General features: G+C 44.9%; 1 protein-coding gene across 1 annotated transcript in view; it reads left to right on the top strand.

The window, feature by feature from the left end:
• Window positions 1–20,995, top strand: part of LOC144093991 (uncharacterized) — a 43,548-nt gene extending 22,553 nt beyond the window's left edge. The window contains exons 8-15 of the mRNA XM_077627810.1: window positions 5,129–5,286; window positions 6,642–6,749; window positions 10,922–11,002; window positions 11,249–11,399; window positions 13,489–13,601; window positions 14,684–14,866; window positions 17,282–17,435; window positions 20,769–20,995. Of these exons, the coding sequence (XP_077483936.1) occupies window positions 5,129–5,286; window positions 6,642–6,749; window positions 10,922–11,002; window positions 11,249–11,399; window positions 13,489–13,601; window positions 14,684–14,866; window positions 17,282–17,435; window positions 20,769–20,905 (1,085 nt within the window). The 3' untranslated portion in view covers window positions 20,906–20,995. The remainder of the gene's footprint in view (window positions 1–5,128; window positions 5,287–6,641; window positions 6,750–10,921; window positions 11,003–11,248; window positions 11,400–13,488; window positions 13,602–14,683; window positions 14,867–17,281; window positions 17,436–20,768) is intronic.
• The last annotated feature ends 626 nt before the right edge of the window (window positions 20,996–21,621 follow it).

The following is a 21,621-nucleotide window of genomic DNA, read 5'->3' as shown; positions in this document are numbered from 1 at the left end:
TTGTACGCGGAGAAGTAGAGCTCTCGCTCTAAAGAAATTCAGAGGTCACTTAGATGTGCTGTGAAGGCGATAGCATTAGAGTGTCATCGTGAGCGTTCGACCTCGACCCAGGCTGCGCACTGAGAAATGAAACGAAGAACCCTCCGAACCTCCGAACGCCTCCGAACGCTGATTCCACAAACGCTGAATTCACAAAGGTCCGAGGGAAAAACCCGGAAAACTCTGTTCGAATACTTGTCGCGAACTTGCCCGCAACCTGAGAGAAGTATGCTACAGTAGTGAACGAAACGATACAGTATTTCAGTTTTTTTTTCGGATTTAACTTTCTTGATCCCAGTGAAACTTGCACACGAGGTTGGTGGGGGAAAAATTTCAGACATTTAAAATCATTTTAAACTTTTAAAATCATTTTACGCCCCAGTTTGTTCCCTTAGGAAATTTCTTGAAGAACTGGTTTCTGCGCTGCGTGAAGGCATTGGCTACAATATGTTTTTTTTTGGTTACAAAATGAGGAAATGATTTGAAGACTGCCTTTTCACGATAACCTAATGTTTCAGTACTTCACACGCAAGCCTTTTCCGTCGATCACTGCTTGACATCGCCGAAGCGGGGAGTCTAAGAAACTGTCAGTGAACGAGTCTACGTTTCTCCACTTTTGCAGCAGTTGGTCCACTTTTAGCTCGGCGAAGCTGGCTTTTTTGTCCCTCGGAAGAGGCGAGACGCTTATCTAGAGATGTTCGACTGAAATAATTTCAGCAGAGTGGCTTGGCTATTCTATAAAATCGACCGTTCTCTTCTTCATGCAATTTTTCACAAGGTTAGAAGAGTGCTTCGGGTCGGAATTCTGTTGAAACACATGTCCATAGTGCCTGCATATGGGAGCACAACCTTTTGAAAAATCCTCTGGAGTGGAGAATCAGCTCCGCACTGTTACGTTCGCGGGTCTGCGGTTTTACTTTAGAAGTTGATAGCAAGGTCTATTAAATAAAATTAAATTGATTCTTGGGGGAAGGAAATGGTGCAGTATCTGTCTCACTTATCTCGGTTAACACCGGAACCGCGCCGTAAGGGACGGAATAAAGGATGGGCTGAGAGAAGAAAGGAAGAAAGAGCTGCCGTAGTGGGGGGCTCCGGAATAATTTCGACCACCTGGATATCTTTAACGTGCACTGACATCGCAAAGCACACGGGCGTCTTTGCGTTAAAATTACGTTTGAGGGGATGTATGTAATAAATCCCATACTTCCCACATGACAAGAACCTCGATTCGTCGTATGAAAACACTCTATTGTATTCGTCAATTATCCATCAGGGATTTCTTTTCCCACATCATCCTGAAAACCAAATGCTTTTCAGGAATGTGCTGGTTTTGAGAGGTGCTCCAGTCGTTTAATTCAGCACATTGTGACGTTCACAGTCCACTGAGTTACTGCAGAGCCTGCTAACAGGGCCAAATTTTCAGAAATGTCGACAACAGTAAGCGCAAATTTTTGTAGGCTCGCGCGAACAATTTCTGTCTCAACAAGTTGGCTTGTCGTTCTGGAGTGTCTACAGTGAAGATCGAAAAACCAAACCGCTCTGAGCCTATATCTCTTCGAAACTCGTGAAGACGCGGACTGCGCCGCTCTGAAATAGAGTGGAAGCTGATGGTGTTTCATCCCATAATTATGTCCGCGGATAACTACCATTTGGGCAGACCTGGTGACGTTATTTTAACCTCGCACTCCGCACACAGCTTATAAAAACATGTGGTAATACATGAAACTGGAGAATATTTAACTTGAAAATGACAGCAAGTAAATAAAAGTTTAGAACAGATGGAAATTTAACGCAATGAAGAGCGCCCATGATAGCAGAAAAATTAAAAAAGAACTGAAGGCCAGCGGTGACGTCTCCAACGATACCTGGTGGAAGGAGAGGGCATAACTGTGTCATAATACGCAGAGAAGTAGCATATAGGCCCTTTAAATCTGCTATATTTTGGCTTGATACGATAAAATTGTAACTATGTTTTTTTTTCGCTACTGAATGCAACGTGAAATCGTGTGACACCACCCGCAATGGTGTACAACGAACGTTTGCATCACAATTTTATACGAAGAATGGTTTTTGAGGAAAGGAAATGGCGCAGTAACTGTTTCAGATCTGGTTGTACACCTCAACACCGCCTTAAGGAAGAGGTAAAGAGCCTGGGAAGGCATACGATTGAAGGCGCATATGTCGTCGGTTTGAATTCCTGTCGCAAGCTAGCCTCCAACTTCACTAGCACATGTAAGCTGTATGCAACGAGAACTCGTATGACACCACCCGGAACGCTGTACTGCAAACCGCTGCTCACAATTTTGGTACGAATGTAGTCGGCAAAGCTATCGTCACAATGAGGTATGCCAGTGGGAGCTACATGTTATATGATTGTCTGAGATGGCTGCGCTCGGCTTGTTGTGTGCGTCCTATGGCGGTTTGACGACGTCAATCTATTTTTTTCTTGCTATCGCTAGGATTTTCTGTACCATCTGCGAGCACACAAACTAACACACACAGCCGGCTTTTCTCATAATGAAGCTAGTAATCCGTTCGTGATAAAAAAATAGATTATTAGAGACTTTTAGTTTCACGTACGTAGAGGCTTCACGTACGTAGAGCTCTTACGGGTGACCAGTGCGCATGCGCAGAACGCAAAGGGTATGAGCGAGTCTCACGTACGTACGTGAGAATCGGATTTTTACATTGCGGTCTTTGCGTTGCTTGCGTACGTAGCGTTGACAAACATGGCGGCACCCTGCCCGCCGCTTCACGGCGATAACAGCTTCGTCGCTAATCCCTCGAGGCGATATGGTGTTCTAAACTGCTGTATTCGCCTTCGATTTTCCCATTCTTACCCTCGCATAAGGTTTCAAGCGACAAATAGCTTTTGTTTTTCAGACAGAAGGGCGATTTTTCAGCTGCTAAGCCTGACGAAGTAGCGTTGGTCGTCGTCATAGCAACGGTCTCGCTATGAATGGCTTCGCTTAATGACTTGTCTTGGATGATTTTGGCTACCAGTGTCTGTGTTTCTTAGTAGATGGCGCTAGGCGTAACGCGCGGCGTGTTTCGCGTACGTGTAACTATAAGGGTTTCAAACCACCTGCGTGCACGCTTCGTAGACTTCTCACGTTTGCGTACGTGAACCCTCTACGTACATGAAACTAAAGCTCTCTATTGTCCACGGGCGCCTTTTGCGTTTCGCCTCCGTCGAAACGCGGCAGCCGCGGCTGGGTTAGAGCCCAGCTACTCCGCACTGCAGCCGAGCGATTTCAACCACCTGTGTGCAAAGGGTGGTGGTTAAAAGCATAATATTTACAGAGAGGTTGACAGGGAAGCAGCCTCTAGTAGGCCGCTCCCCTTACAATGCTAGGTGGAGCCCTTTATTCAGGGACCCCTTGGTCTATACCGCCTCTCGAGCTCGCTGAACCAGGGCTTGTTGGGCCGTGAGGTCCAGGCAGCCGAGCAGGGCCGCCTCCCAGTCCTCTCGGGGAGGGTAAGGGGTTATGAGGGGAAGAGAAGGATTTTGCTGGCATGCCCTGACCACGTGGAATGCGTCAGCCACTTCACCGCTGAAAGAGCAGAGGCCGGAGAAGGAAGGATAGAAAGGTTTGAGTACTGCCGGGCACAGTAGAGTGTTAGTAAAGAGTCTAAGAAGTATTCTTTCGCCAGCTTTCCCTAGCCCATTGAGAGGAGCTGGGTACTGACGGTGCGAGTCCCGGTAATAAGCGAATATATCTTTGAAAGTTAACAGAGGATAGGAGTCCTGATCCAGATTGGTAGGGTCGACGTCGGGGGCCCGGTTAGTCAGTGCGCAGGCGGGCGAGTTGGCGGCCTCGTTCCCTGGTAAGCCCTGATGGCATGGAGTCCAGATGAGAAATAGGATGGTGGGGTCATGATGCGGAGCTGCTCTTCGAAGTATTCCGTGCCTTGTAGGCGTTATCCAGCCCAGCTCATAATTCCTACAGGCCCCTCGTGAGTCAGATAAAATGAATTTGGATTGAGGGCGGAAAGGCTACAGCGCTGAGAGGCAAGCTCAGACAAGAAGACACAACTGGCACTCGTGTCGTGGATCTCGTGGATCGCCCCCGCCCAATGGGCATTGAAACTCTCTTGGACGTCCTGTGGACGTTCAGGATGTCTGCAGGACGTTCAAGAAAGGTTCAGTGCCCATCGGACACCTGGGGGTCACACTCGGCCCACCTGCCCAACTCCCAACCCTCAAGTGGCAAATAGAGTTGTTTCCCTCTCTCTCTCTCTGAGAGAGATTATGCAGCTGCAGCGTAGGGGCATCTGAAAAAAAAATTGAAAATTGGTTTCTGAAAACATGAAGACGCAATAACTGCCTCATTTCTAGGTGGACACATAATTCACGCCGTGAGGGAAAGGAGGGAGGCGGGAATGGACATCTCAAGCACGCCATTGCCCTCACGGTGCCGTTGGGGAGTAGAAGAGGGAGGACTATCCATAGCTACGAAACTGCGCTTCTCATTCCAACCGCCTGTTTTCAAATATCACAGATGGCGATGGAACCGATCTTGCCTTTCACTTGCAGGTGATTTTGAAGTAGAACATTGCTGTGCACGCCATTAGACACGTTATTTTGCCTACATTCACAAGGGGATTTGCCCTAAAGAACTTGTCCGCTTTGGTAGTTTTTACAATTTCGCACTTACTGATGTGGCAACACGCTTGTTTCGTTTTTTTTTGTTTCTTTTGAAATAAAGGCAGCGTTCTGGCTTTAAGGCCTCGCTTTACAAGAAATAATAATGGTCTAAATATATTCATTTTGTAGGTTTTTTTTACGTGACATTTCTGTCGTATGGCATAGAGTGAGCCTAATATTGATGCAGGGCGCGAGGATATGGTGAATGAAAGGGAAGGACCCACCGTGACGTTATCTCATCTCGGGCGACTGTTTCTATTCTCTCCGTACTATTTCGCTGCCCTCTTGTTGAGCGAAAACCTATTTTAGACACATGCAACACGACAACGCGTATAACACGATAAGTCGACAAGAAGCGCGAGAATAAAAGAGAACGAAAGTTAACTATTATTCATTGACATCCCTGTTAATAATAAGTGTTATTTATTTTGTCTTGTTTAGAGGCTGCGTTCGTGACACATCCTTCAAGCGGAGACTGCGTAGTCAGAAAGCTGACAAATGACTTCTTTCTTGCGGAACCCAACAGCACCGAAGGGATCGAAATGTTGGAGCCAGAAAAACTGTTTGGATTCAGCGAGGAGCATCGCTTTCACGGAAAGGTAAGGCGGTGACCTGCACTGAGTTTTTATTACGCCCCAACAAACAATTGCTAACAGGACATAGAATACGGAGTGGGGGCCGCAACTGTCCAGCATTCGAAACGCAAGCGGCTGAACACGCCAGCACGTAAAGATAAGAAAAAAAATGTCCGTGGCTTAACTTGGCTAACCCTGGAATTAAGCGAAAAGCAATGACGCTTGCTAAGCATCTGAGGCTCGTCCATGGCAGCTCCGCTACACGCTCGCGACGGGGTATCACATGGTCTAATGGCAGCCCCATCGGCTGTCATCACGTGGCTTCACATCACTCCATCGGATGTTCTTAAGCTCAAAGGTCAACCCAAAGGTCACCCAAGGTTAAAGGTCAACTAGAGGTCATGGGTCATGGTCAGGGGTCAAGGGTGCCACACCATAAGTGCACCACACGGTCATACACGGCTTTCCTTGGTTGGTCTGAAGGTCATTCGAGGTCGTGGTGCAGCCTACCCGAAGACTGCTTTACCTAGCGTAGTGAAGCTTTTGGCTTCAAAACAGGCCAGGGACGCCGAGCGTGCTGTCCAATTGAAATAAAATGGTGGCACTGTTCAGCTGACGGCGACAGCTGCTCAAGATGCGAAAGCGGCCACTGAGACAAAAAAAAAAAATTCGCTATGAAGAAAGGAAAGACGCAGTAACTGGTTTCGTTGCTTACCCTAAAGGACGAAATAAACTGCAAACAGTTTACATGAATGCGGGTTTGTTTACATAATTTTGTTTACTTGATATCGTGTTTGTTTATTTGCATTCAGGGTGTCATAGCTATAAAGAAAATTAAAAACCTAACAAAATGAATCACGGTCTGGGATTACAGTGATACTACGAGGAAGGTTATTCCACCTGAAGCAAGCGCTAGGTATGAAAGAGTCATGAAAAAATGATTTGTGGCAACATGGGATTACAACTTAGAGGTTTCATTGTTGCATGCTCAAAGATACCACGGTCATGTTGACAGCTTTTCTTTGGCGGGTGTGACAAGTTTCGTGAAATAGAGATACTTCAAATATACTAATCTGGTGTGAGAAGTCTGAGGTAAGGAGAAACAGATTGTCATGGCGCTACTGCTGAGGGTTGGTAGAAAGTATAAAACGACTGGCACCATTTTGGACTAGTTTCAAATAGGAGATGAGTGGTTCGATACCCGGACTCCAGAAACCAGCACCGTATTCCAATTTCTAGCTCACTAGAATTTTATGAGCCAATAACTTCAATGAGCATTTAATAATCAGTAAGCTTGAGAGATGGGTGTTCACGTGTTTTTATGACTGTGCCGCAATGAACAAGCCAGAGCTGACCTGTTTCCCGTTGCCCCTTTACAGTACAAGATCAGAGGCATAGAAGTGGAAACTTGGACGGCACTCAGTAAGGAAGCGAACGAGAGTACGCAGGAGAAGAAAACGAGGCGACACGAGATATCATTTATGACGGTGAGTGCCTGTTTTTTGCTCTAGTCTGAGGGGCTGACCACAATGCAGGGATCGCTAAGGCCACCTAGTGATAATAATAACGCCATAAGTTCCAAGTCTGGTCAAGACAACGAACAGGTAGGAAAGTGCTGGTATACCTAGGTCGTATCTAAACGCGGTCCGCCAGAATTACGCTTATGTGCTTTGATTGAAAGTACCGCCAACTTAGGCACCGTCGTCACTCTGTTCAATGCAGAGAATCGGTCGATATTTCTACACTCAGTGGCGTTCTTTTAGGTTTATTAGCAACTGGCCGGGACCGGCCAGTCATCTTCATGGCCGTGCGGTTGCTTGACAAAAGCGCAAGTGTCACCCAGCCACAAATCGACCTTATCTATGAAAATATACTCTTCAACTGGGCCGCCGCGGTGGCTCAGTGCTTATGGCGCTCGGCTGCTGGCCCGAAAGACGCGGGCTTGATCCCGGCCGCTGCGGTCGCATTTCGATGGAGGCTAAATTCTAGAGGCCCGCGTACTGTGCGACGGCAGTGCACGTTAAAGAACCCCAGTTGGTGGAAATTTCCGTAGCCCTTCACTACGGCGTCCCTCGTACTCTGAGTCGCTTTGGGACGTTAAACCCCCATAAACCACTAAACCAATCTATAACTGGGAGAATTTTTTAGATTGGTGATTTACCTCGCAGGCTACTTCAGATAAGGTGAAAATGATGAAGTTAAACACACTGAAACTCCCCTTACTCAAGAAAAGCCTTGAAAGTCCGTCTTAAGTGAAACAAATTCAGAATTTTGATTGGACTATAACTTTAAGGTAGCAGTAGTATTTTAGGTGGGTCATCAGTTACCTGAAAGATAAATAAAAAATTACCACTGAATTGGAGCTAGTCCAGGTTCGATTTTTGTTTTAATGTAGAAATGTGTTATTGGCTTCCACCTCGCGCTTTCCGAGTACATCCTGGCGATTTCACGTGCGCCGATTGGCGCATCGCTGCGCAGATCCTATGACATGTGTCCAGTGGTACCTGCACTTACCGTTCGGTATTCGCCATATGCTCGCGACATGCCAGCGCAACTTTTGTTTGCATGCTCACTTGTCATATGGGGCCCAAGCGAAGACGCCGGCTACTACAAAAGCCAGATACCTATAGCTAGATGTTCCTCCTTGCCAGTCATCTGTAACGCCATGCTGTATAGGTCTTATACTTCGACACTATCTTTAGTGGCACTGTACAACTAAGCACACTTTATTGAACTGGTCTTGCAGCAAATGATTAAATGTCGTTATTGCTTGAGTGTTGAAGGCACCAATTACTTACAAAAGTAGTTCAAGAAACGTACTTCCCATGCGTTTCGCGGAAAAAATTTAAACTACAGTGGGAGGGGTATACACTATATCAGCGACATGTATATGATGGTGAATGCGAAGTAAATATAAGCTCCCCTCGTACTTTAAATTCTCAAATTGGTCGTGGTGAACGGAAAGATTCAGTAACTGTCTCAATTCTCGGTGGGAACCTCAGCAGCACCACGAAGAGAGCGATGCAGGAGGGAATGCAAGAAGAAAAGAGAGAGTCGTCGTACTTGAGGACTCCAAATCACATTGCACCACTTCATGTTCTTTTAGTGAGATAGCGCACGGCAGTCTTGCGTTTTGCCTCCACCGAAACGCTACTACCACGCCCGGGCTGTGTGATCCCCCCCCCCCCCCCCCCCAAGGCCCGGAGGCCGAATCTGATACCATACAAAAAGATACCATATCAAGACTTGAGCCATATTCAGAGAGGGCACCGAAACTTTGTCTGATGCTCACACGAAATGCAGCGTTTTGAAAAGCGTCGAGTTACCTTACGTAACCTGTCGCCACACTGAATTTGCGCATCAGTAGGCTGTAGCAGAGCGAAGACCTTTTGTGTATCTTTTTTTGTCCATAATTCGCAAGAACGATATCCTAATACGCGATAGCATATACAGCCCGTTCGGTCGAAAAGCCCTCGGCGTGGTAGCGCACCGCGTGTCGAAAGTAATCAGGGGCTGCGGGAAAAAAAATTATAATTCTAATTTGCAGCTGAAGTGATTATTGATTGATTGAGATAATTACGAGTTATTGAAATCATTCTAATTAATTGATGAATTAAGGAAATAAAAATTTAAAAAGTTAAAAAAATTGAGATTCAGAGGTATCAATATGCTCAGAACGAAAAGCCAATGCTTTGCGATGCTAATTACGAAAATTAGAGTGTGTAATTGATAAATTATTAATTCAAACAATTGAAAAATTAAAAAGGACTTAAAAGGTTTCAAACTGCTCAGGATGGAAAGCCAATGTTTGCTGATGCTAAGTATCGGTGTATATCGCCGTCCTAAAAAAATAATCTTGTAAAAAAAATCCAAGAGTCGCATCAGCGTCGGACGACGCACCAGACGGCGTACTCTATCGCGTCAACTCATTAGCGCAGCGTAGGAGTCCTCCAACGTTGTTTTCTAGTGATGCTGAATGCTTTATTATGGTCTACTCATACTTAGAATATTAGCGGAGACCCCATGACTTGAAATTTTCAGCGCCTCTTGAATTAAGCTTTAAAATAACAGACTACGCAGTGTTGAACTGGGGAAAGTCATCGAGTGTCTTAGCTGGTGCCTACGAGGTGGCGTGTCGATTCGTTTAGGACTAACTGTCCAGCTAATAATGCCTTGCATAATGCCCGCAATATTTTCCCAAGAAATCTACTTAGAAGTTTGCAGAGCAAGAAGGCACTGATGCCTCTTTATCCAAAATTTGTTTTCAGTAAAAATTGCGGGTTTGGTTCTTTCTGGGTATGTTGACGTATTTCCGGTGCAGACGACCCATTTCAGGCCGAGAAAAGTGGTCTTAAAAACTTCCCACCGGTAGATTCAAGCTGGTGACGCGCCCTTACTGAGTAGGACGGGTTGTCAATGCTTTGAAGTAAATGATGGTGCAGCATAGCCTCTGAGATCCGGGATTAAAGTTTGTGTCCACGCACGCATTTCAGTTACGAAATTGGCCAGTGATGCCGACACCTGTAATTATGATTTGGTCGCATTTGTTTTACGAAAACCCTCTTTTCAGTGAGAGCCGTCTCTTTGTTATTAGAAGGTGGCACCCTCTCAATACTGGCAAACTTTGTCTTCAGTATTTCTTTGACCCACTTTTTCCTCTTGCTCCAAGATTAATGAACGCCTGCCAGATATTGTACTGATCTTTAAAAAGCTTCATCCAAAGAGTGTGCCTTATCGACGCTTCAGTAAATAATTTTCTTTGTCCTTGATAATTGGTTTTTGGGGAAAGGAAATGGCGCAGTATCTGTCTCATATATCGTTGGACACCTGAACCGCGCCGTAAGGGAAGGGATAAAGGAGGGAGTGAAAGAAGAAAGGGAGAAGAGGTGCCGTAGTGGAGGGCTCCGGAATAAATTCGACCACCTGGGGATCTTTACCGTGCACTGAAATCGCACAGCACACGGGCGCCTTAGCGTTTTTCCTCCATAAAAACGCAGCTTCCGCGGTCGGGTTCGAATCCGGGAACTCCGGATCAGTAGCCGAGCGCCCTAACAACTGAGCCACCGCGGCGGGTCTTTGGCCTTGGTCCGTAGTTGATTTTTTGTTGACTGTCGCTTCCAAGGGAAGTACAGCAATTATTTTTGATTGTTGGGTGGAAGTGACTTTTGAATGCAAGGGGAACTTTGCTGCTCCTTCAATTCTTAGTGCATGGAAACAGTTTCTGAGAAGCTGATATTTCGTAAATCTTAGACATTCCGATTTCACGAAAATACAAGAAGATTCCATCTATAGTGGATATTTTGGGTTCATCGGATTTTAAAATTTAGTGTTTATTACCTAACTGCAATCAACTAATTAAAATCAGGATCTGAGCTGGACATGTCGGAGGAAAGCACTGTCCTGCATCATGCTCCCACAGCGTATACAAATGAAGCCTACGGTTCCTCGCAGGAATGCTCCAGGAATGTACGACAAACTTACAGTGCACTTTGCTCACTATTTAGCAGAACCGACCTCATGTATCGCATCGTCCCACCTAAGTCTAGGCAGAATGGCTGAAAATTGTTTTTATTCTTGCATTTTTGACGCAAGTTGCTAGTAGATATTTATTACTTGAATGAATAATTTTGTCCTATCTCACATCACTTTTTTTTTTCAGGATTCAGAAGCGGAGCGCTTCGGTGAACGTGTCCTTGAATTTGTGCCTGTTCAAGAAAGCATTTACGAGGACACTTATCAGGTAGACATCTCTTCAACCAATTTAATACCAATTAATGTTTTGCAGAACAACTTTCAAACAAGAACTAACTCTGAGTTAAGAATTTCCTAGAGTAATCTTGCAGTGTACCTTCACTGGGCCGCAAAATGATTCAATATCTTTAGCATGAAAAGACGCATTATTGTTTCTGCCATAGAGTAACTTTTTCTAAATGATGTTGCTAGCCCGTTGCTCGAATCAAGTCTCATTTCACCGTCTCTGCCTAAGGCCTCAGAGGAAGGAGCGTTGAAGTACAGGCAGCACGTGACGATGAAGAACTACTTCATGTTCTCCTCCGAGCAACCACCACTGTCCGTGTACGAAGCGCCGGGTTGCCTTCCACGCCACCAAGCCAGGGCTTTCATGGTGTCGTTCGACGGTACGTGATCAAACAGTCCTTTAAATGTGCCTTAATGAAGGCTTCTATATGCATGCAAGTACGTTTAGGCACTACATCTGCACAAGCTTTAACAGTGTAATTTGACTGCGATTGATTCAGAACAGAAAGCTTTGTTCGTAGATTACGCTGAGTATCGCAGCCGCAGAAAGGTGTAGGAGCAAAGGAGTTCTACATTTTAAGGAGGATGCCTTATATGGGCGATTATCAACGATACCCGCCGTCGTTTTCGTCGTGGAGGAAAAATGGTTCAGAAAAACCCGAATTACGGCATCAGCAATGAAAAAAAAAAAGATTCCGAAGGTGCGGGCAATGAAAGAAAGAGCCTTGCGATCGCGAGGCGTGCAGGTAACCTATAGGCAACAAAACAGTGTTGCTTCTTGGCAGATAAATGTCAACCTAGTGTGTGCGTTCTTTTACGACTGTATGCTAATGAGTAGATATGTCATTAGAAAGAAAGTAAAGATAAAATTTAAAAAGTAATGATTTCGCCTTCAAAGAGAGTAAATAGCCTTGAGTATCATCCGTAATTTTTTGTTCGGTACTGTACCAGAAGCACGCGAACGGTTCCACAAGAGACGACGACAGCCGAGCCCGAGGCTTGTTTGAAGATGGATCGCTTAGACAGACCCGTTCGAGCTCTGCGATTGCACGCACCCCTTAGCTAAAACTATTTCCAATTTCATTTTCTCCTATCCATTTATCCCCGCACTCTCGAACATCGCTGCCACAACTTGCTCCCGACATCGCCCATGCCCGAGGGCAGCTATCACGCCCGTGTGCTGTGCGATATCAGTGCACGTTAAATGTCCCCAGGTGGTCGAAATTATTCCGGAGACCTCCACTAAGGCCCCACTTTTCTGCCTTTCTTCTCTCGCTTCCTCCTTTATCCCTTCCCTTACGGCGCAGTTCAGGTGTCCGCCGGGATGCGGGACAGATACCGCGCCATTTCCTTTCCTCAAAAAACTTAAGAAACAAAACCACTCAATGTCTCCCCACCGTGCCAGAATAAGGCGAAAAGTCAAGACGTGTTTCACTCTCATGCGCCGTCTCAATTAATGGCTAGAGCTACATTTGTGGCCAACTATAATCGAATTAATGCGGCTGTTTGCTATCAAACATAATAGCTGCATTAATAGCTGGAAACTCATCGCTGCGATGGATCTGTATCGAAGTAGCCTAATACGGCGTTCGAAGTTTTGCCCTAGCGGCACATTTGAAATTTGCGAAAGAGAGAAACCAGTTATGAGTTTAGTTTATTCCTCAAAGCTTCAAAGAGAACCGTGTGGCCGAAATCAAACCTCAGTCATTAAGTGAAGCATTGCATGGAAGCACAGTATGCCGCAGTTTGACGTATGGTCACGGGGCGAGACCCCAGAACTTACCCCCAGCCGGTGAGAGCAGTGTCACCGCATCTTGCTTACGTCACAAATCAATGCTGGTCTATAATCGAGTCTCCTGAAGAACTGTGGTGATGGGCGTAAGTAACTTTTGTCATCAATCCAGCAGGCAGCGAGATCTTGGCGCTTAATCAGACAATGCGACCAGCTTTAGCAGCCTTGTTTGGCCCATATTAATCAGTTTGTGCTTTCATTTCATTTTCACCGTTAACTGACGTGCGTACATGACGCTTGAAGCTGTCCATGCAACTACATTCGGATACAACTCAAGAAAGAAGCGACAAACACCTCGCAGCGGAGGCACTTCAGGCAATGAGATCAATCGATTTTCTTGACTCTTCGCTTAATCCGTGGTTAATCCACTCTAATGGATTCATGACGCCGTGGTTAATTTATGGCTAGTCCCCTGTCACGCTATCGCGAAAGGGGATTAACCACGGATTAACCACGACGTAACGAAAATCAGTCCATCCCATTGGCTGGACAGCCTCTTTTGAGGGTAATTTGCCGCATTCTTCTATTGAGTTGTATTCGACTGCAGTGTTTTCTATGATGGAAGAACTGCACCACAACGCGGTTTCCTCAGTGACACATTTATTTGGAGAAAATTCTACAAGGAAGTACTCAATCAGAAAACTTTTCAAACACCTTTTTGTTTCGTGTTGTTTCAGGAAAGGATGCTAAAACGATTCGCGCAAGCCGGGCAATGTTTGCTAATGCTATACGAGCATCTGTAAAAGATTATGGAGACATTGACACCATACTCCGTGTCCAGATTATTGGCGTAAGTATGTGCCCTGGCTTAATGCAAAGCCAGACAAAAATATTTTGCTTTTTTGTCTATAAAGGGCTATAAGTGTGCTGTTATTAAGATTAATTTAAACTCCGGTGCATTGTAAGCCTAGGAGAAGAAGATAAACGTTTAGGAACAAGAACAAAAGAGCAAAAACCACACAAAATAAAAACACGTCCTCAGAGGCTACGTCAAAAATGTCTGAATGAACTGGAATGATTTTTAAACTCCAAACTGTTCTCTTGCCCTTTGCTGTTCTTGAAAGAAGGAAATTTTTATAAACGCCGTTTTTGTCAACGTTTCCGCCGATCGTAATGGTTTCGAGGAGTATGATTTAGGCAAGAGTGAGCAGGCATCTTCTGAGACGTTTCCAAAATATGGTTCGAAGTGCGAGACGTAAATGTCGAATAATGCAGTAAAAATAGATTCGTATTTTTTTCTCTCTATACTCTTCAAAGGCAGTGTCCGTGAATAGAATTGAAGAGTGTGACCATTCATCTTCAAGAAATGGGAAGTGAACGAACCCTGTACTTTGACTATGCTTCTTTCTCCTGTTTGTTACCCTCCTCACAGGCAGTGCCTGCGTGCGGTCTAAAGCAATGAAGAAAGTACTGAACGATAATATATAGAGAGACATTAAAGAGATTAAAAGTACAATAATGACAGACAGGGCACTTAACGGCAGTAGATCATTTCGGGAATAGTTGAGTGGGCTTCAGCGATCATGAAAATAACTACGTTATGTGAACAGAATTAATAAAAACGGAGCATTGAACCAGTGATTACAAAACGTTCTTCAAGCCAAAGGAGGCAGTGGCCGGTGAGCCCTTCACTTAATCATATGAACTGAAGACGCTTATATGGATAAATATTTTCATTTATTTATGCAGTTGTACATTATATACTACCAGTCCTTAACACCACTAAAGTTGAAGAGGAGCATTGCTTACCCGCAATAAAAAATAATGAATAAAATGGGAACAATGTTTGACAAAACGTCCCAGCATAGGCGAGGTTGCATGCTGTGCCAGCTGTTCGGTTACTCCATTGTAAATACTCTCTTTCGCCGACAGATGAAGGCTGACCGGAAGAAAAATGAGCTAGCAGTTTTCTTCGAGATTCTGGCCCCGTTGACTGAGCTGCAGCAAGAACGAATCGTCACTATCGATGAAGCCGTTCAAAAAATCCAAGACAGGGTCAAGAAAGGAAGCTTCGCTTTTACCCTCGTACTTGAAAGCGAAGGCGGCCATGCAGAAGTAAGTGGAGTCTGTTATCGTTAGAACCAAGCATATAAACAACCAGAGGCGCTTTGCCGATCTTATGATTGTGATCAGTATTAAAAAAATTGAACAGTGCTGTAGAGAGGATTAATAAATAAAGCATTTTACAATACGAGTTGGAACTCCCCGCATGTCCTATGTACTGATGCTCAGTGGCTGGATATAGCCGGAACTCGGAGGTTAGCACACTGTCACGCCACATGCGGCGCAACTCCTAACTGTTGGTCAAAAATCGAAAGTAGCAGAGGAACCGGAGTTTCAAGACGCCAGCAGTATATAGCTGACAGTCCAGCTCATAGCGGCGTCACCATCTGCTAACCCATACCCAACAAATCTGGACAAAAGCATTGCTGAACAGGAAATTGTTTATGAATGCAATTTTTTCATATATTGTAAGATTTCACTTTAACAGTTAATATATGCGGATATCTCTCGTCGGCAGGCTTGAATTTTTTTTGCTATCGTCAAGGGCGTTCCGCATTGCTCTTCTATGGCAGTTTTAACTGCTCGATGCTATGAAAACACTGCAAGAGAAATATTTTGCTACATGTGACAAGAATGGACCATTGTCTTGAATATTTCAATAGAAGAACCGTACAATTTCACAATATTAAAAATTTTTGTACAAGAATGTTGGACATGTGTCTGGGGCTAGTCGGTACACAGGCGGGGTTTCGCAACTGGTTTGATCAAAGAGTTGTTTGCCACTTTTACTCAATTCTTTTAATTAATCAAAATAGACTATGATGCACACGGACGGGCTCTCACTTCTTCCTTGTCTGAATGGGCCCACAAGTGATTGAGCAGATCGCGCGTCAGGACGAGCTCACCATTCAGGACATTTTTGTTCACTTCCCTGTCCAGCGAAACCCAGCATGCAAGCTCTAGTAGAGCTCAGAGCTCGGTTCTGCTCGGCAGTATCGCTGGCGTCGCCTGCTCTCAGCAGCACTAGACAGCTGGCGAGCTCCAAATTGCTTGTGTTTATTTGCATTGTTTTTATTTTCTGAGCTGCGAAATGTTATTGTATTCAGTGCTCAGCTTAGACGCGAAAACTTGGCAAGTCCAACTTTCTCGGACAAAAATTTTGAAAATTGGAAAATCGTAAGATACTCTTATGAAAATATTGAAGGTCCATTCTTCTGAAAGGTAGCAAAATCTTTATTTTAAAGCGTTTCCATCAATCCCATCGAACAGTTAAGACTGCCATAGATGACCAATGGGGAACGCTTTGGACGGCAGCAAAAACGTTAATAGAAAACGAAATTAAAGACTGCCGTCGGGTGATCTGCGGGTATATTGATTGTTATAGTGAAATCGTACATTCTATGAAAAAAATTGTGTTCTTAAACGGTCTCCCGCTCAAAAATGCTTTTGTCCAGAATTGCTGGGTGTGAGTACATGCTGCTTTAGCTCTCATAGCATCTTGAGGGCTTTTTCTTCAACAGCGTGCGGAGCGGTTAAGTGTATCATTTTCAAAAAGGTTGTTTCAAGCGAGAATGGCAAAGTTGAGCAAGTGGACAACTACTTATTGTGGTCATTTATAACAGGCCGGCTTAGCATGACAAAACAAGGACAAAAACTTGGGCGACGCTTAACCTGCCGGAGTACCATTTGTTAGTATAAGAGCACCACCGCACGTTACCGGCTTCCTTCGAGAGTCCGGTGTGTACCTGTATTTGTAAACGAAACTTTATGCCAGCACGCACAATGTCGCAATTTAGAAAAACTCGGTCGGTTGGGGTAATTAGGCAAATTAGGCGCACAGAACTGTTCCAATGCTTTGGGTGGTGGTGGTTACAACTCTATTGCCACAAAAGGGAAGGGATTAGTTGGGGCTGGGGTGAGTCCAGGGCGGCCTCCAGTCGGGGGCGACCTCTTGAGCTCGCGTGATGAGGGCCGCCTGCGTTGTTTTCCTTGAACTGGCCAAGAGCTTGTCCCATTCCTCCGCCGAGGGCGCTGGCAAGAGTGCCGTCGGAGGGGGTTTGCTATAAGCCGGTTCTCGTCCAACGCTTTGGCACGTTGTGGTAGCCTAAACTTGCAGTATTGCAAATTTCATCATTTCCTTCCTATTGTAACTGGCGAGTCCATAAATACAGGTTTCTATGGTCACAATTCTTACCAGTGTTAAGATACTCATCAGGTTGGCTGACAGCGTACGATTTTCGAATGCAATAAGCGCTACTCTCGTTCTTGGTCTGGCGACTGCGATATGAATAGGGCGTTATGAATCGAAAACTCAGAATCAATTAGCACACGGAAAGAAGGGCTCGTCTTTCCTGTTTTCTACATCTTCATTCACTTCATGCCACTGCAACTAGCCCATCAAACCATCTTCGTTAGTTTATACTACAATTTTCATGCGCTGAGGCAGAGCTGTTTTCTTTCTTGCAGGTGCAGTCCTTCAAAGCGCTGGAGGGCTCGTTCGCTGAGGTGCGGTTCTCGAAGACACCGAACACGCTTTACTACCAGCCTCAGAAGGCCATGGATGACATTGTCAGAAGCAGGGAAAACGCGGCTCCCGCTGAAGCCACCGGTTACAGCCCTGGTATGCTTTTAATTCATAACAAGTCACATGTCGAGGCTATCTGCCTCTCATCCCCTGCTTGTAATCGGTGCTTTTTTTTCCACTGAAAATGTAGAAAGACTCGAAAGCTCTGATGGTTAGCTTCCCTTTCTTTGTTTACTGTGCTTTCTGTCTCGTTGCCTTTTCTAAGAAGATTCAGGTGTGGGCTAGTAAACTCATACTTTCTACAAAACAGATTAACACAATGCCCGCAATGTCCGCAGTGTCCACTGGCTGACGGTGTATCACGTGGTCCAGGAAAATGGTATAAGTTATGCTGGTTTTTCATGACGTAATAAAGAGTTGGTAGTCAGCGCCCGTGCTGTGTTTAGTGTTTATTCTATCTTGTCCTCGTTCCGTTGCACTGTGTTAATCTGTTTCGTAGAATGCCTTTTCTAAAAAAATCTCAATTCAATGTTGCAGATCAAAATGCAGCCTTAGGATACCTAGCGTATTTATTTATTTATTTATTTATTTATTTATTTATTTATTTATATATTTATTTATTTATTTATTTATTTATTTATTTATTTATTTATTTATTTATTTATTTATTTATTTATTGATACTGCAGGCTCTAGTGTGGCTATTGCAAGAGTGGGGGAAAATAGTAAGCATAATACGAAATGTTACAGCAGGCTGCAAGCACGCAACTAAAACTAAAATGGTAAGAAATATAGTACATGCTTTGCCATAAAAATGCGAAAAAATAATTTGAAACATAATGCAGTGCATACGATGCAACTCCATACGTAACATCATGTGGACTCAATTGCTGATTAAAATGAGTTTACTGAAAGAGAGCGAATTATTTCAGGAAATTAGTTCGAGTGCTCTGTCGTGCATAGAAAAACGCTGTAAACCTGTAATCTGTACTTAAGCAGCAATTAACCTTCACATTGCAGTTGTCGGTTGCTCCCCTGAACTTCATGATTTCATATCAGTCTTGGATGAGTGGCTCATTAACGGCTGTGGACAGAAGTTAAAGCACATGCTTGCGCACGAGCCGAAGATGTAGCCATTTGTTTGCGGGCAATCAAATTTTGCCGCATTCTATTCCACCAACAATCGGGCGCAATTAATAGAGAAAGAAGAAATAAGATGGAAAGCCCGATGCCGCCTATTTATTTTTCTGAGCTTTGTCGTGTTTTTGTCGAACACAAAGTAAGCTCATTCCAACCATGTGAAAACTTATGCATACATTCCGACAACGGCACAGCATTTTTTTTTTTTTTGCTCCTGATGTTTTGTGCGCCAGTATTGAGTTAAGCGCTCTAGCCGTTTGTCGCAAACCGTAAGAAGAGAAATTAGACCAACTATAGGCGGTAACAACTTAATATTGCAGTTAAGCTCCGACCAGATACAGGACCGCCGCACAGAATTAGCCCGCGACAGAAAAAAAAAATTGTTCGTTGTTAAAGCTTCTCTAGCTACATAAAAAAGGAGCGAACCGTGAAATTAAATTATAAGCTCAACAATTTCGATGCCTCCTGCTTGTTTGATATATTGAAACATTAAAAACCTGATTCCCTTTACTGTTGTGATTAGTCAGCGGAGGGATATATGACACCGCGAACTATGGGCCAGGGTTACCAACTCCTATTTTCTTAAGTTGTACCCTACTACAGTCGCCTGATGATCGTAGGTGCTCGTGCGTGCAAGTTTACGCAGTTAAACTTCTATGCAGAGGGCGGCCGCGGTGGCTGAGTGGTTATGGCGCTCGGCTGCTGGCCCGGAAGACGCGGGTTCGATCCCGGCCGCGGCAGTCGAATTTCGATGGAGGCGAAATTCTAGAGGCCCGTGTGCTGTGCGATGTCAGTGCACGTTAAGGAACCCCAGGTGGTCGAAATTTCCGGAGCCCTTCCCTACGGCGTCCCTCATAGCCCGAGTCGCTTTGGGACGTTAAACCCAATAAACAAACTTCTATGCAGGGACTGTCTTTAAGGCCTTACAGCAGCGGGAACTCTCCTCCTTTCGCTGCGCAGCGCGCCCTTCTGCAGCCCTCACACAAGATTGGCGCGCAGTGTACTTGCACCAAAGCTAAAGGGAATCTACTAAAGAATTCCTGCAGCAGACGTCACGAGGTGAAGTGAGAAGGCACAAATGGAGCGAGCAGCCAACTCATCAAAGTCCTCACGTTTGAAACGCCTTGAGGAAAATACTCATGGTTGGCTGCCATCACAGTAGCCTGCACTTCAATGCCTGACAACTGCAAAACAGAGAATGTATTTATAACACGAACGTTATTTGCCTAAAAAAAATTCATACAACACTAGGCCAGCAGCTTTGATGAGTTCGTGGTGAGTTAAGCCGCACCCCAAAGCAACAGTGATTGTGTCCGTCTGCAACCCTAATAAAACACCACTTAAGGTGGCTGCATAGTGCACTTGTTTCGCACTCTGGTAAGACCGCACGTAGAATTTGTTCAGCAATTTCAAGTTCTATTTCGGCTGCAACGTCACAGGAAATAAAGCGTGGTCAGCATAAACGTTCGTATTGTTTATGACTCACACATGAGCAGAGGAAATTTCTTTGATTACGGTTCACTGTTCTGCCATCCGCAGAGAAAAACGGGATCTTTCTATCATTTATGAGGTGTTGCACGGCTACATTGATTGTACTGAAATAATACTAGCTGTTTTTCAGTAGACTGCCATCATGTGCAAGCTTGAGGCTGCAAGCTGCTTTTTATCCTATAGATGCACTGGCTATGTTAATCCCATCAACACACTTCTCTGTCTGTGGAGCTTTAAGTACAAAGACTAAGATACTTACTTTTTCTATCTTCCTTGTCATAACGATTTGGCTCGTGTGTGCATTGATGTTTGTTTCATCCACCAGCACGTGACTTGAGATGGCAGCCTCTAATCTTAATACTTACTACTGCCATCTTTGCTTCCCTTGTGAACTATGTCCACAGTGTCATTAACCTTCTGGTGCGTATTGTAACGCTCTTCTTGCAACGTGCACCGTCCTTGTACTCTGCCGCGGTGTTGGTGGATTCGTGAAGAAAACACAAAGAAACAAACAAATAAAGATAGACTGAAGCATTTTCTCAAAGTGGAACTCATCAGCTGCTTTTCGGGACGCAGTGGCTCGGGCGCCCACTCCTAATATTGAAATTAGAGGTGGAAAAAGAGCTACTTCAGCTTGTATGCAAGTTCCGAGCGTCAGCGATGATTTTTCGGAACTTCATGCCTGTCTCCCGCAGGGATTCACTTATATCGTTTCCTGGATATTCCCGCTTTTACGCCAACAAATTTCGCAGTGGTGATTGCGCAACTCTCGCTCATATCTATGTCTCCCACAACGCAGGAGTGTTTGCCGCCATTGCGCTGGTCTTCACACTCGCCGGCATCGTCTGCGGAGTGTTCGCGATGCGGTTTTATCTCACCAGGAGAGGGTCGGACCGTCTCATCGAAAACGAAGAACGCCCCATCGAGCTCCAGTAGTCAACTCGGGGATCAGCAGGGAAGCATCACGAAATCTCAGCGCGCCTCGAGCATCTTAAGTCATCATCGAATAAAAGAAAAAAACAAAGTCGTGGCCGGATCTTTCCGCTCGCTTTGCGAGCCTCCGGACAAGTAAAGACAAGTAAACGGGGTAGTGTCCAGCTCCCGCATCAAAAGCCAATGCTTTTGGCATTGCCATTACCTTGTCATCACCATCACCCATGTTTACTGCTGTCTTTTTCTGCTGTTTCCATTCCTCCCCGCAGTGTTGAACAGCAGGCCTGATTCCTTCGGCACATCCATGCTTTTTCTCATTAAAGCTTATCTCTCGTTCTCGGTAAGGCTGCGTAGAAGATCTTGCATGAGACACGTTTTCTGTAGACGTTAGCTCGATCTCTGCTTTGACCATGGATCACAACACAGCCAGGTTGATAACAATCATCATCATTCCATAAACTTCATCACCACCGCCATCACCACCATCAGGCAAAACTTAGCTCGCTGATCTGCAGTTAACGAGAACTCTTTAATCTTACCTGTTGCTAAACTTCTAATAGCGTCCAGGTATAAAAAAAATCTGAAGCCAGACTGTCACATAGCGCTTGCGCCACAGTGTGACGCTATCTGATTGACGCAGCTGTTCGCTTTCCCCAGGCGCGCGATTTTCGAATGGCGCGAGAAATGACGCAAGTTTGTTAAACCTCGGCGGCGAAAGT

The sequence above is a fragment of the Amblyomma americanum genome, chromosome 6 (assembly GCF_052857255.1).
Source record: "Amblyomma americanum isolate KBUSLIRL-KWMA chromosome 6, ASM5285725v1, whole genome shotgun sequence".
In the NCBI taxonomy this organism is placed as follows: domain Eukaryota; kingdom Metazoa; phylum Arthropoda; class Arachnida; order Ixodida; family Ixodidae; genus Amblyomma; species Amblyomma americanum.
The sequence above is the reverse complement of the archived record's forward strand: the minus strand, read 5'-3'. Positions and strand labels throughout refer to the sequence as shown.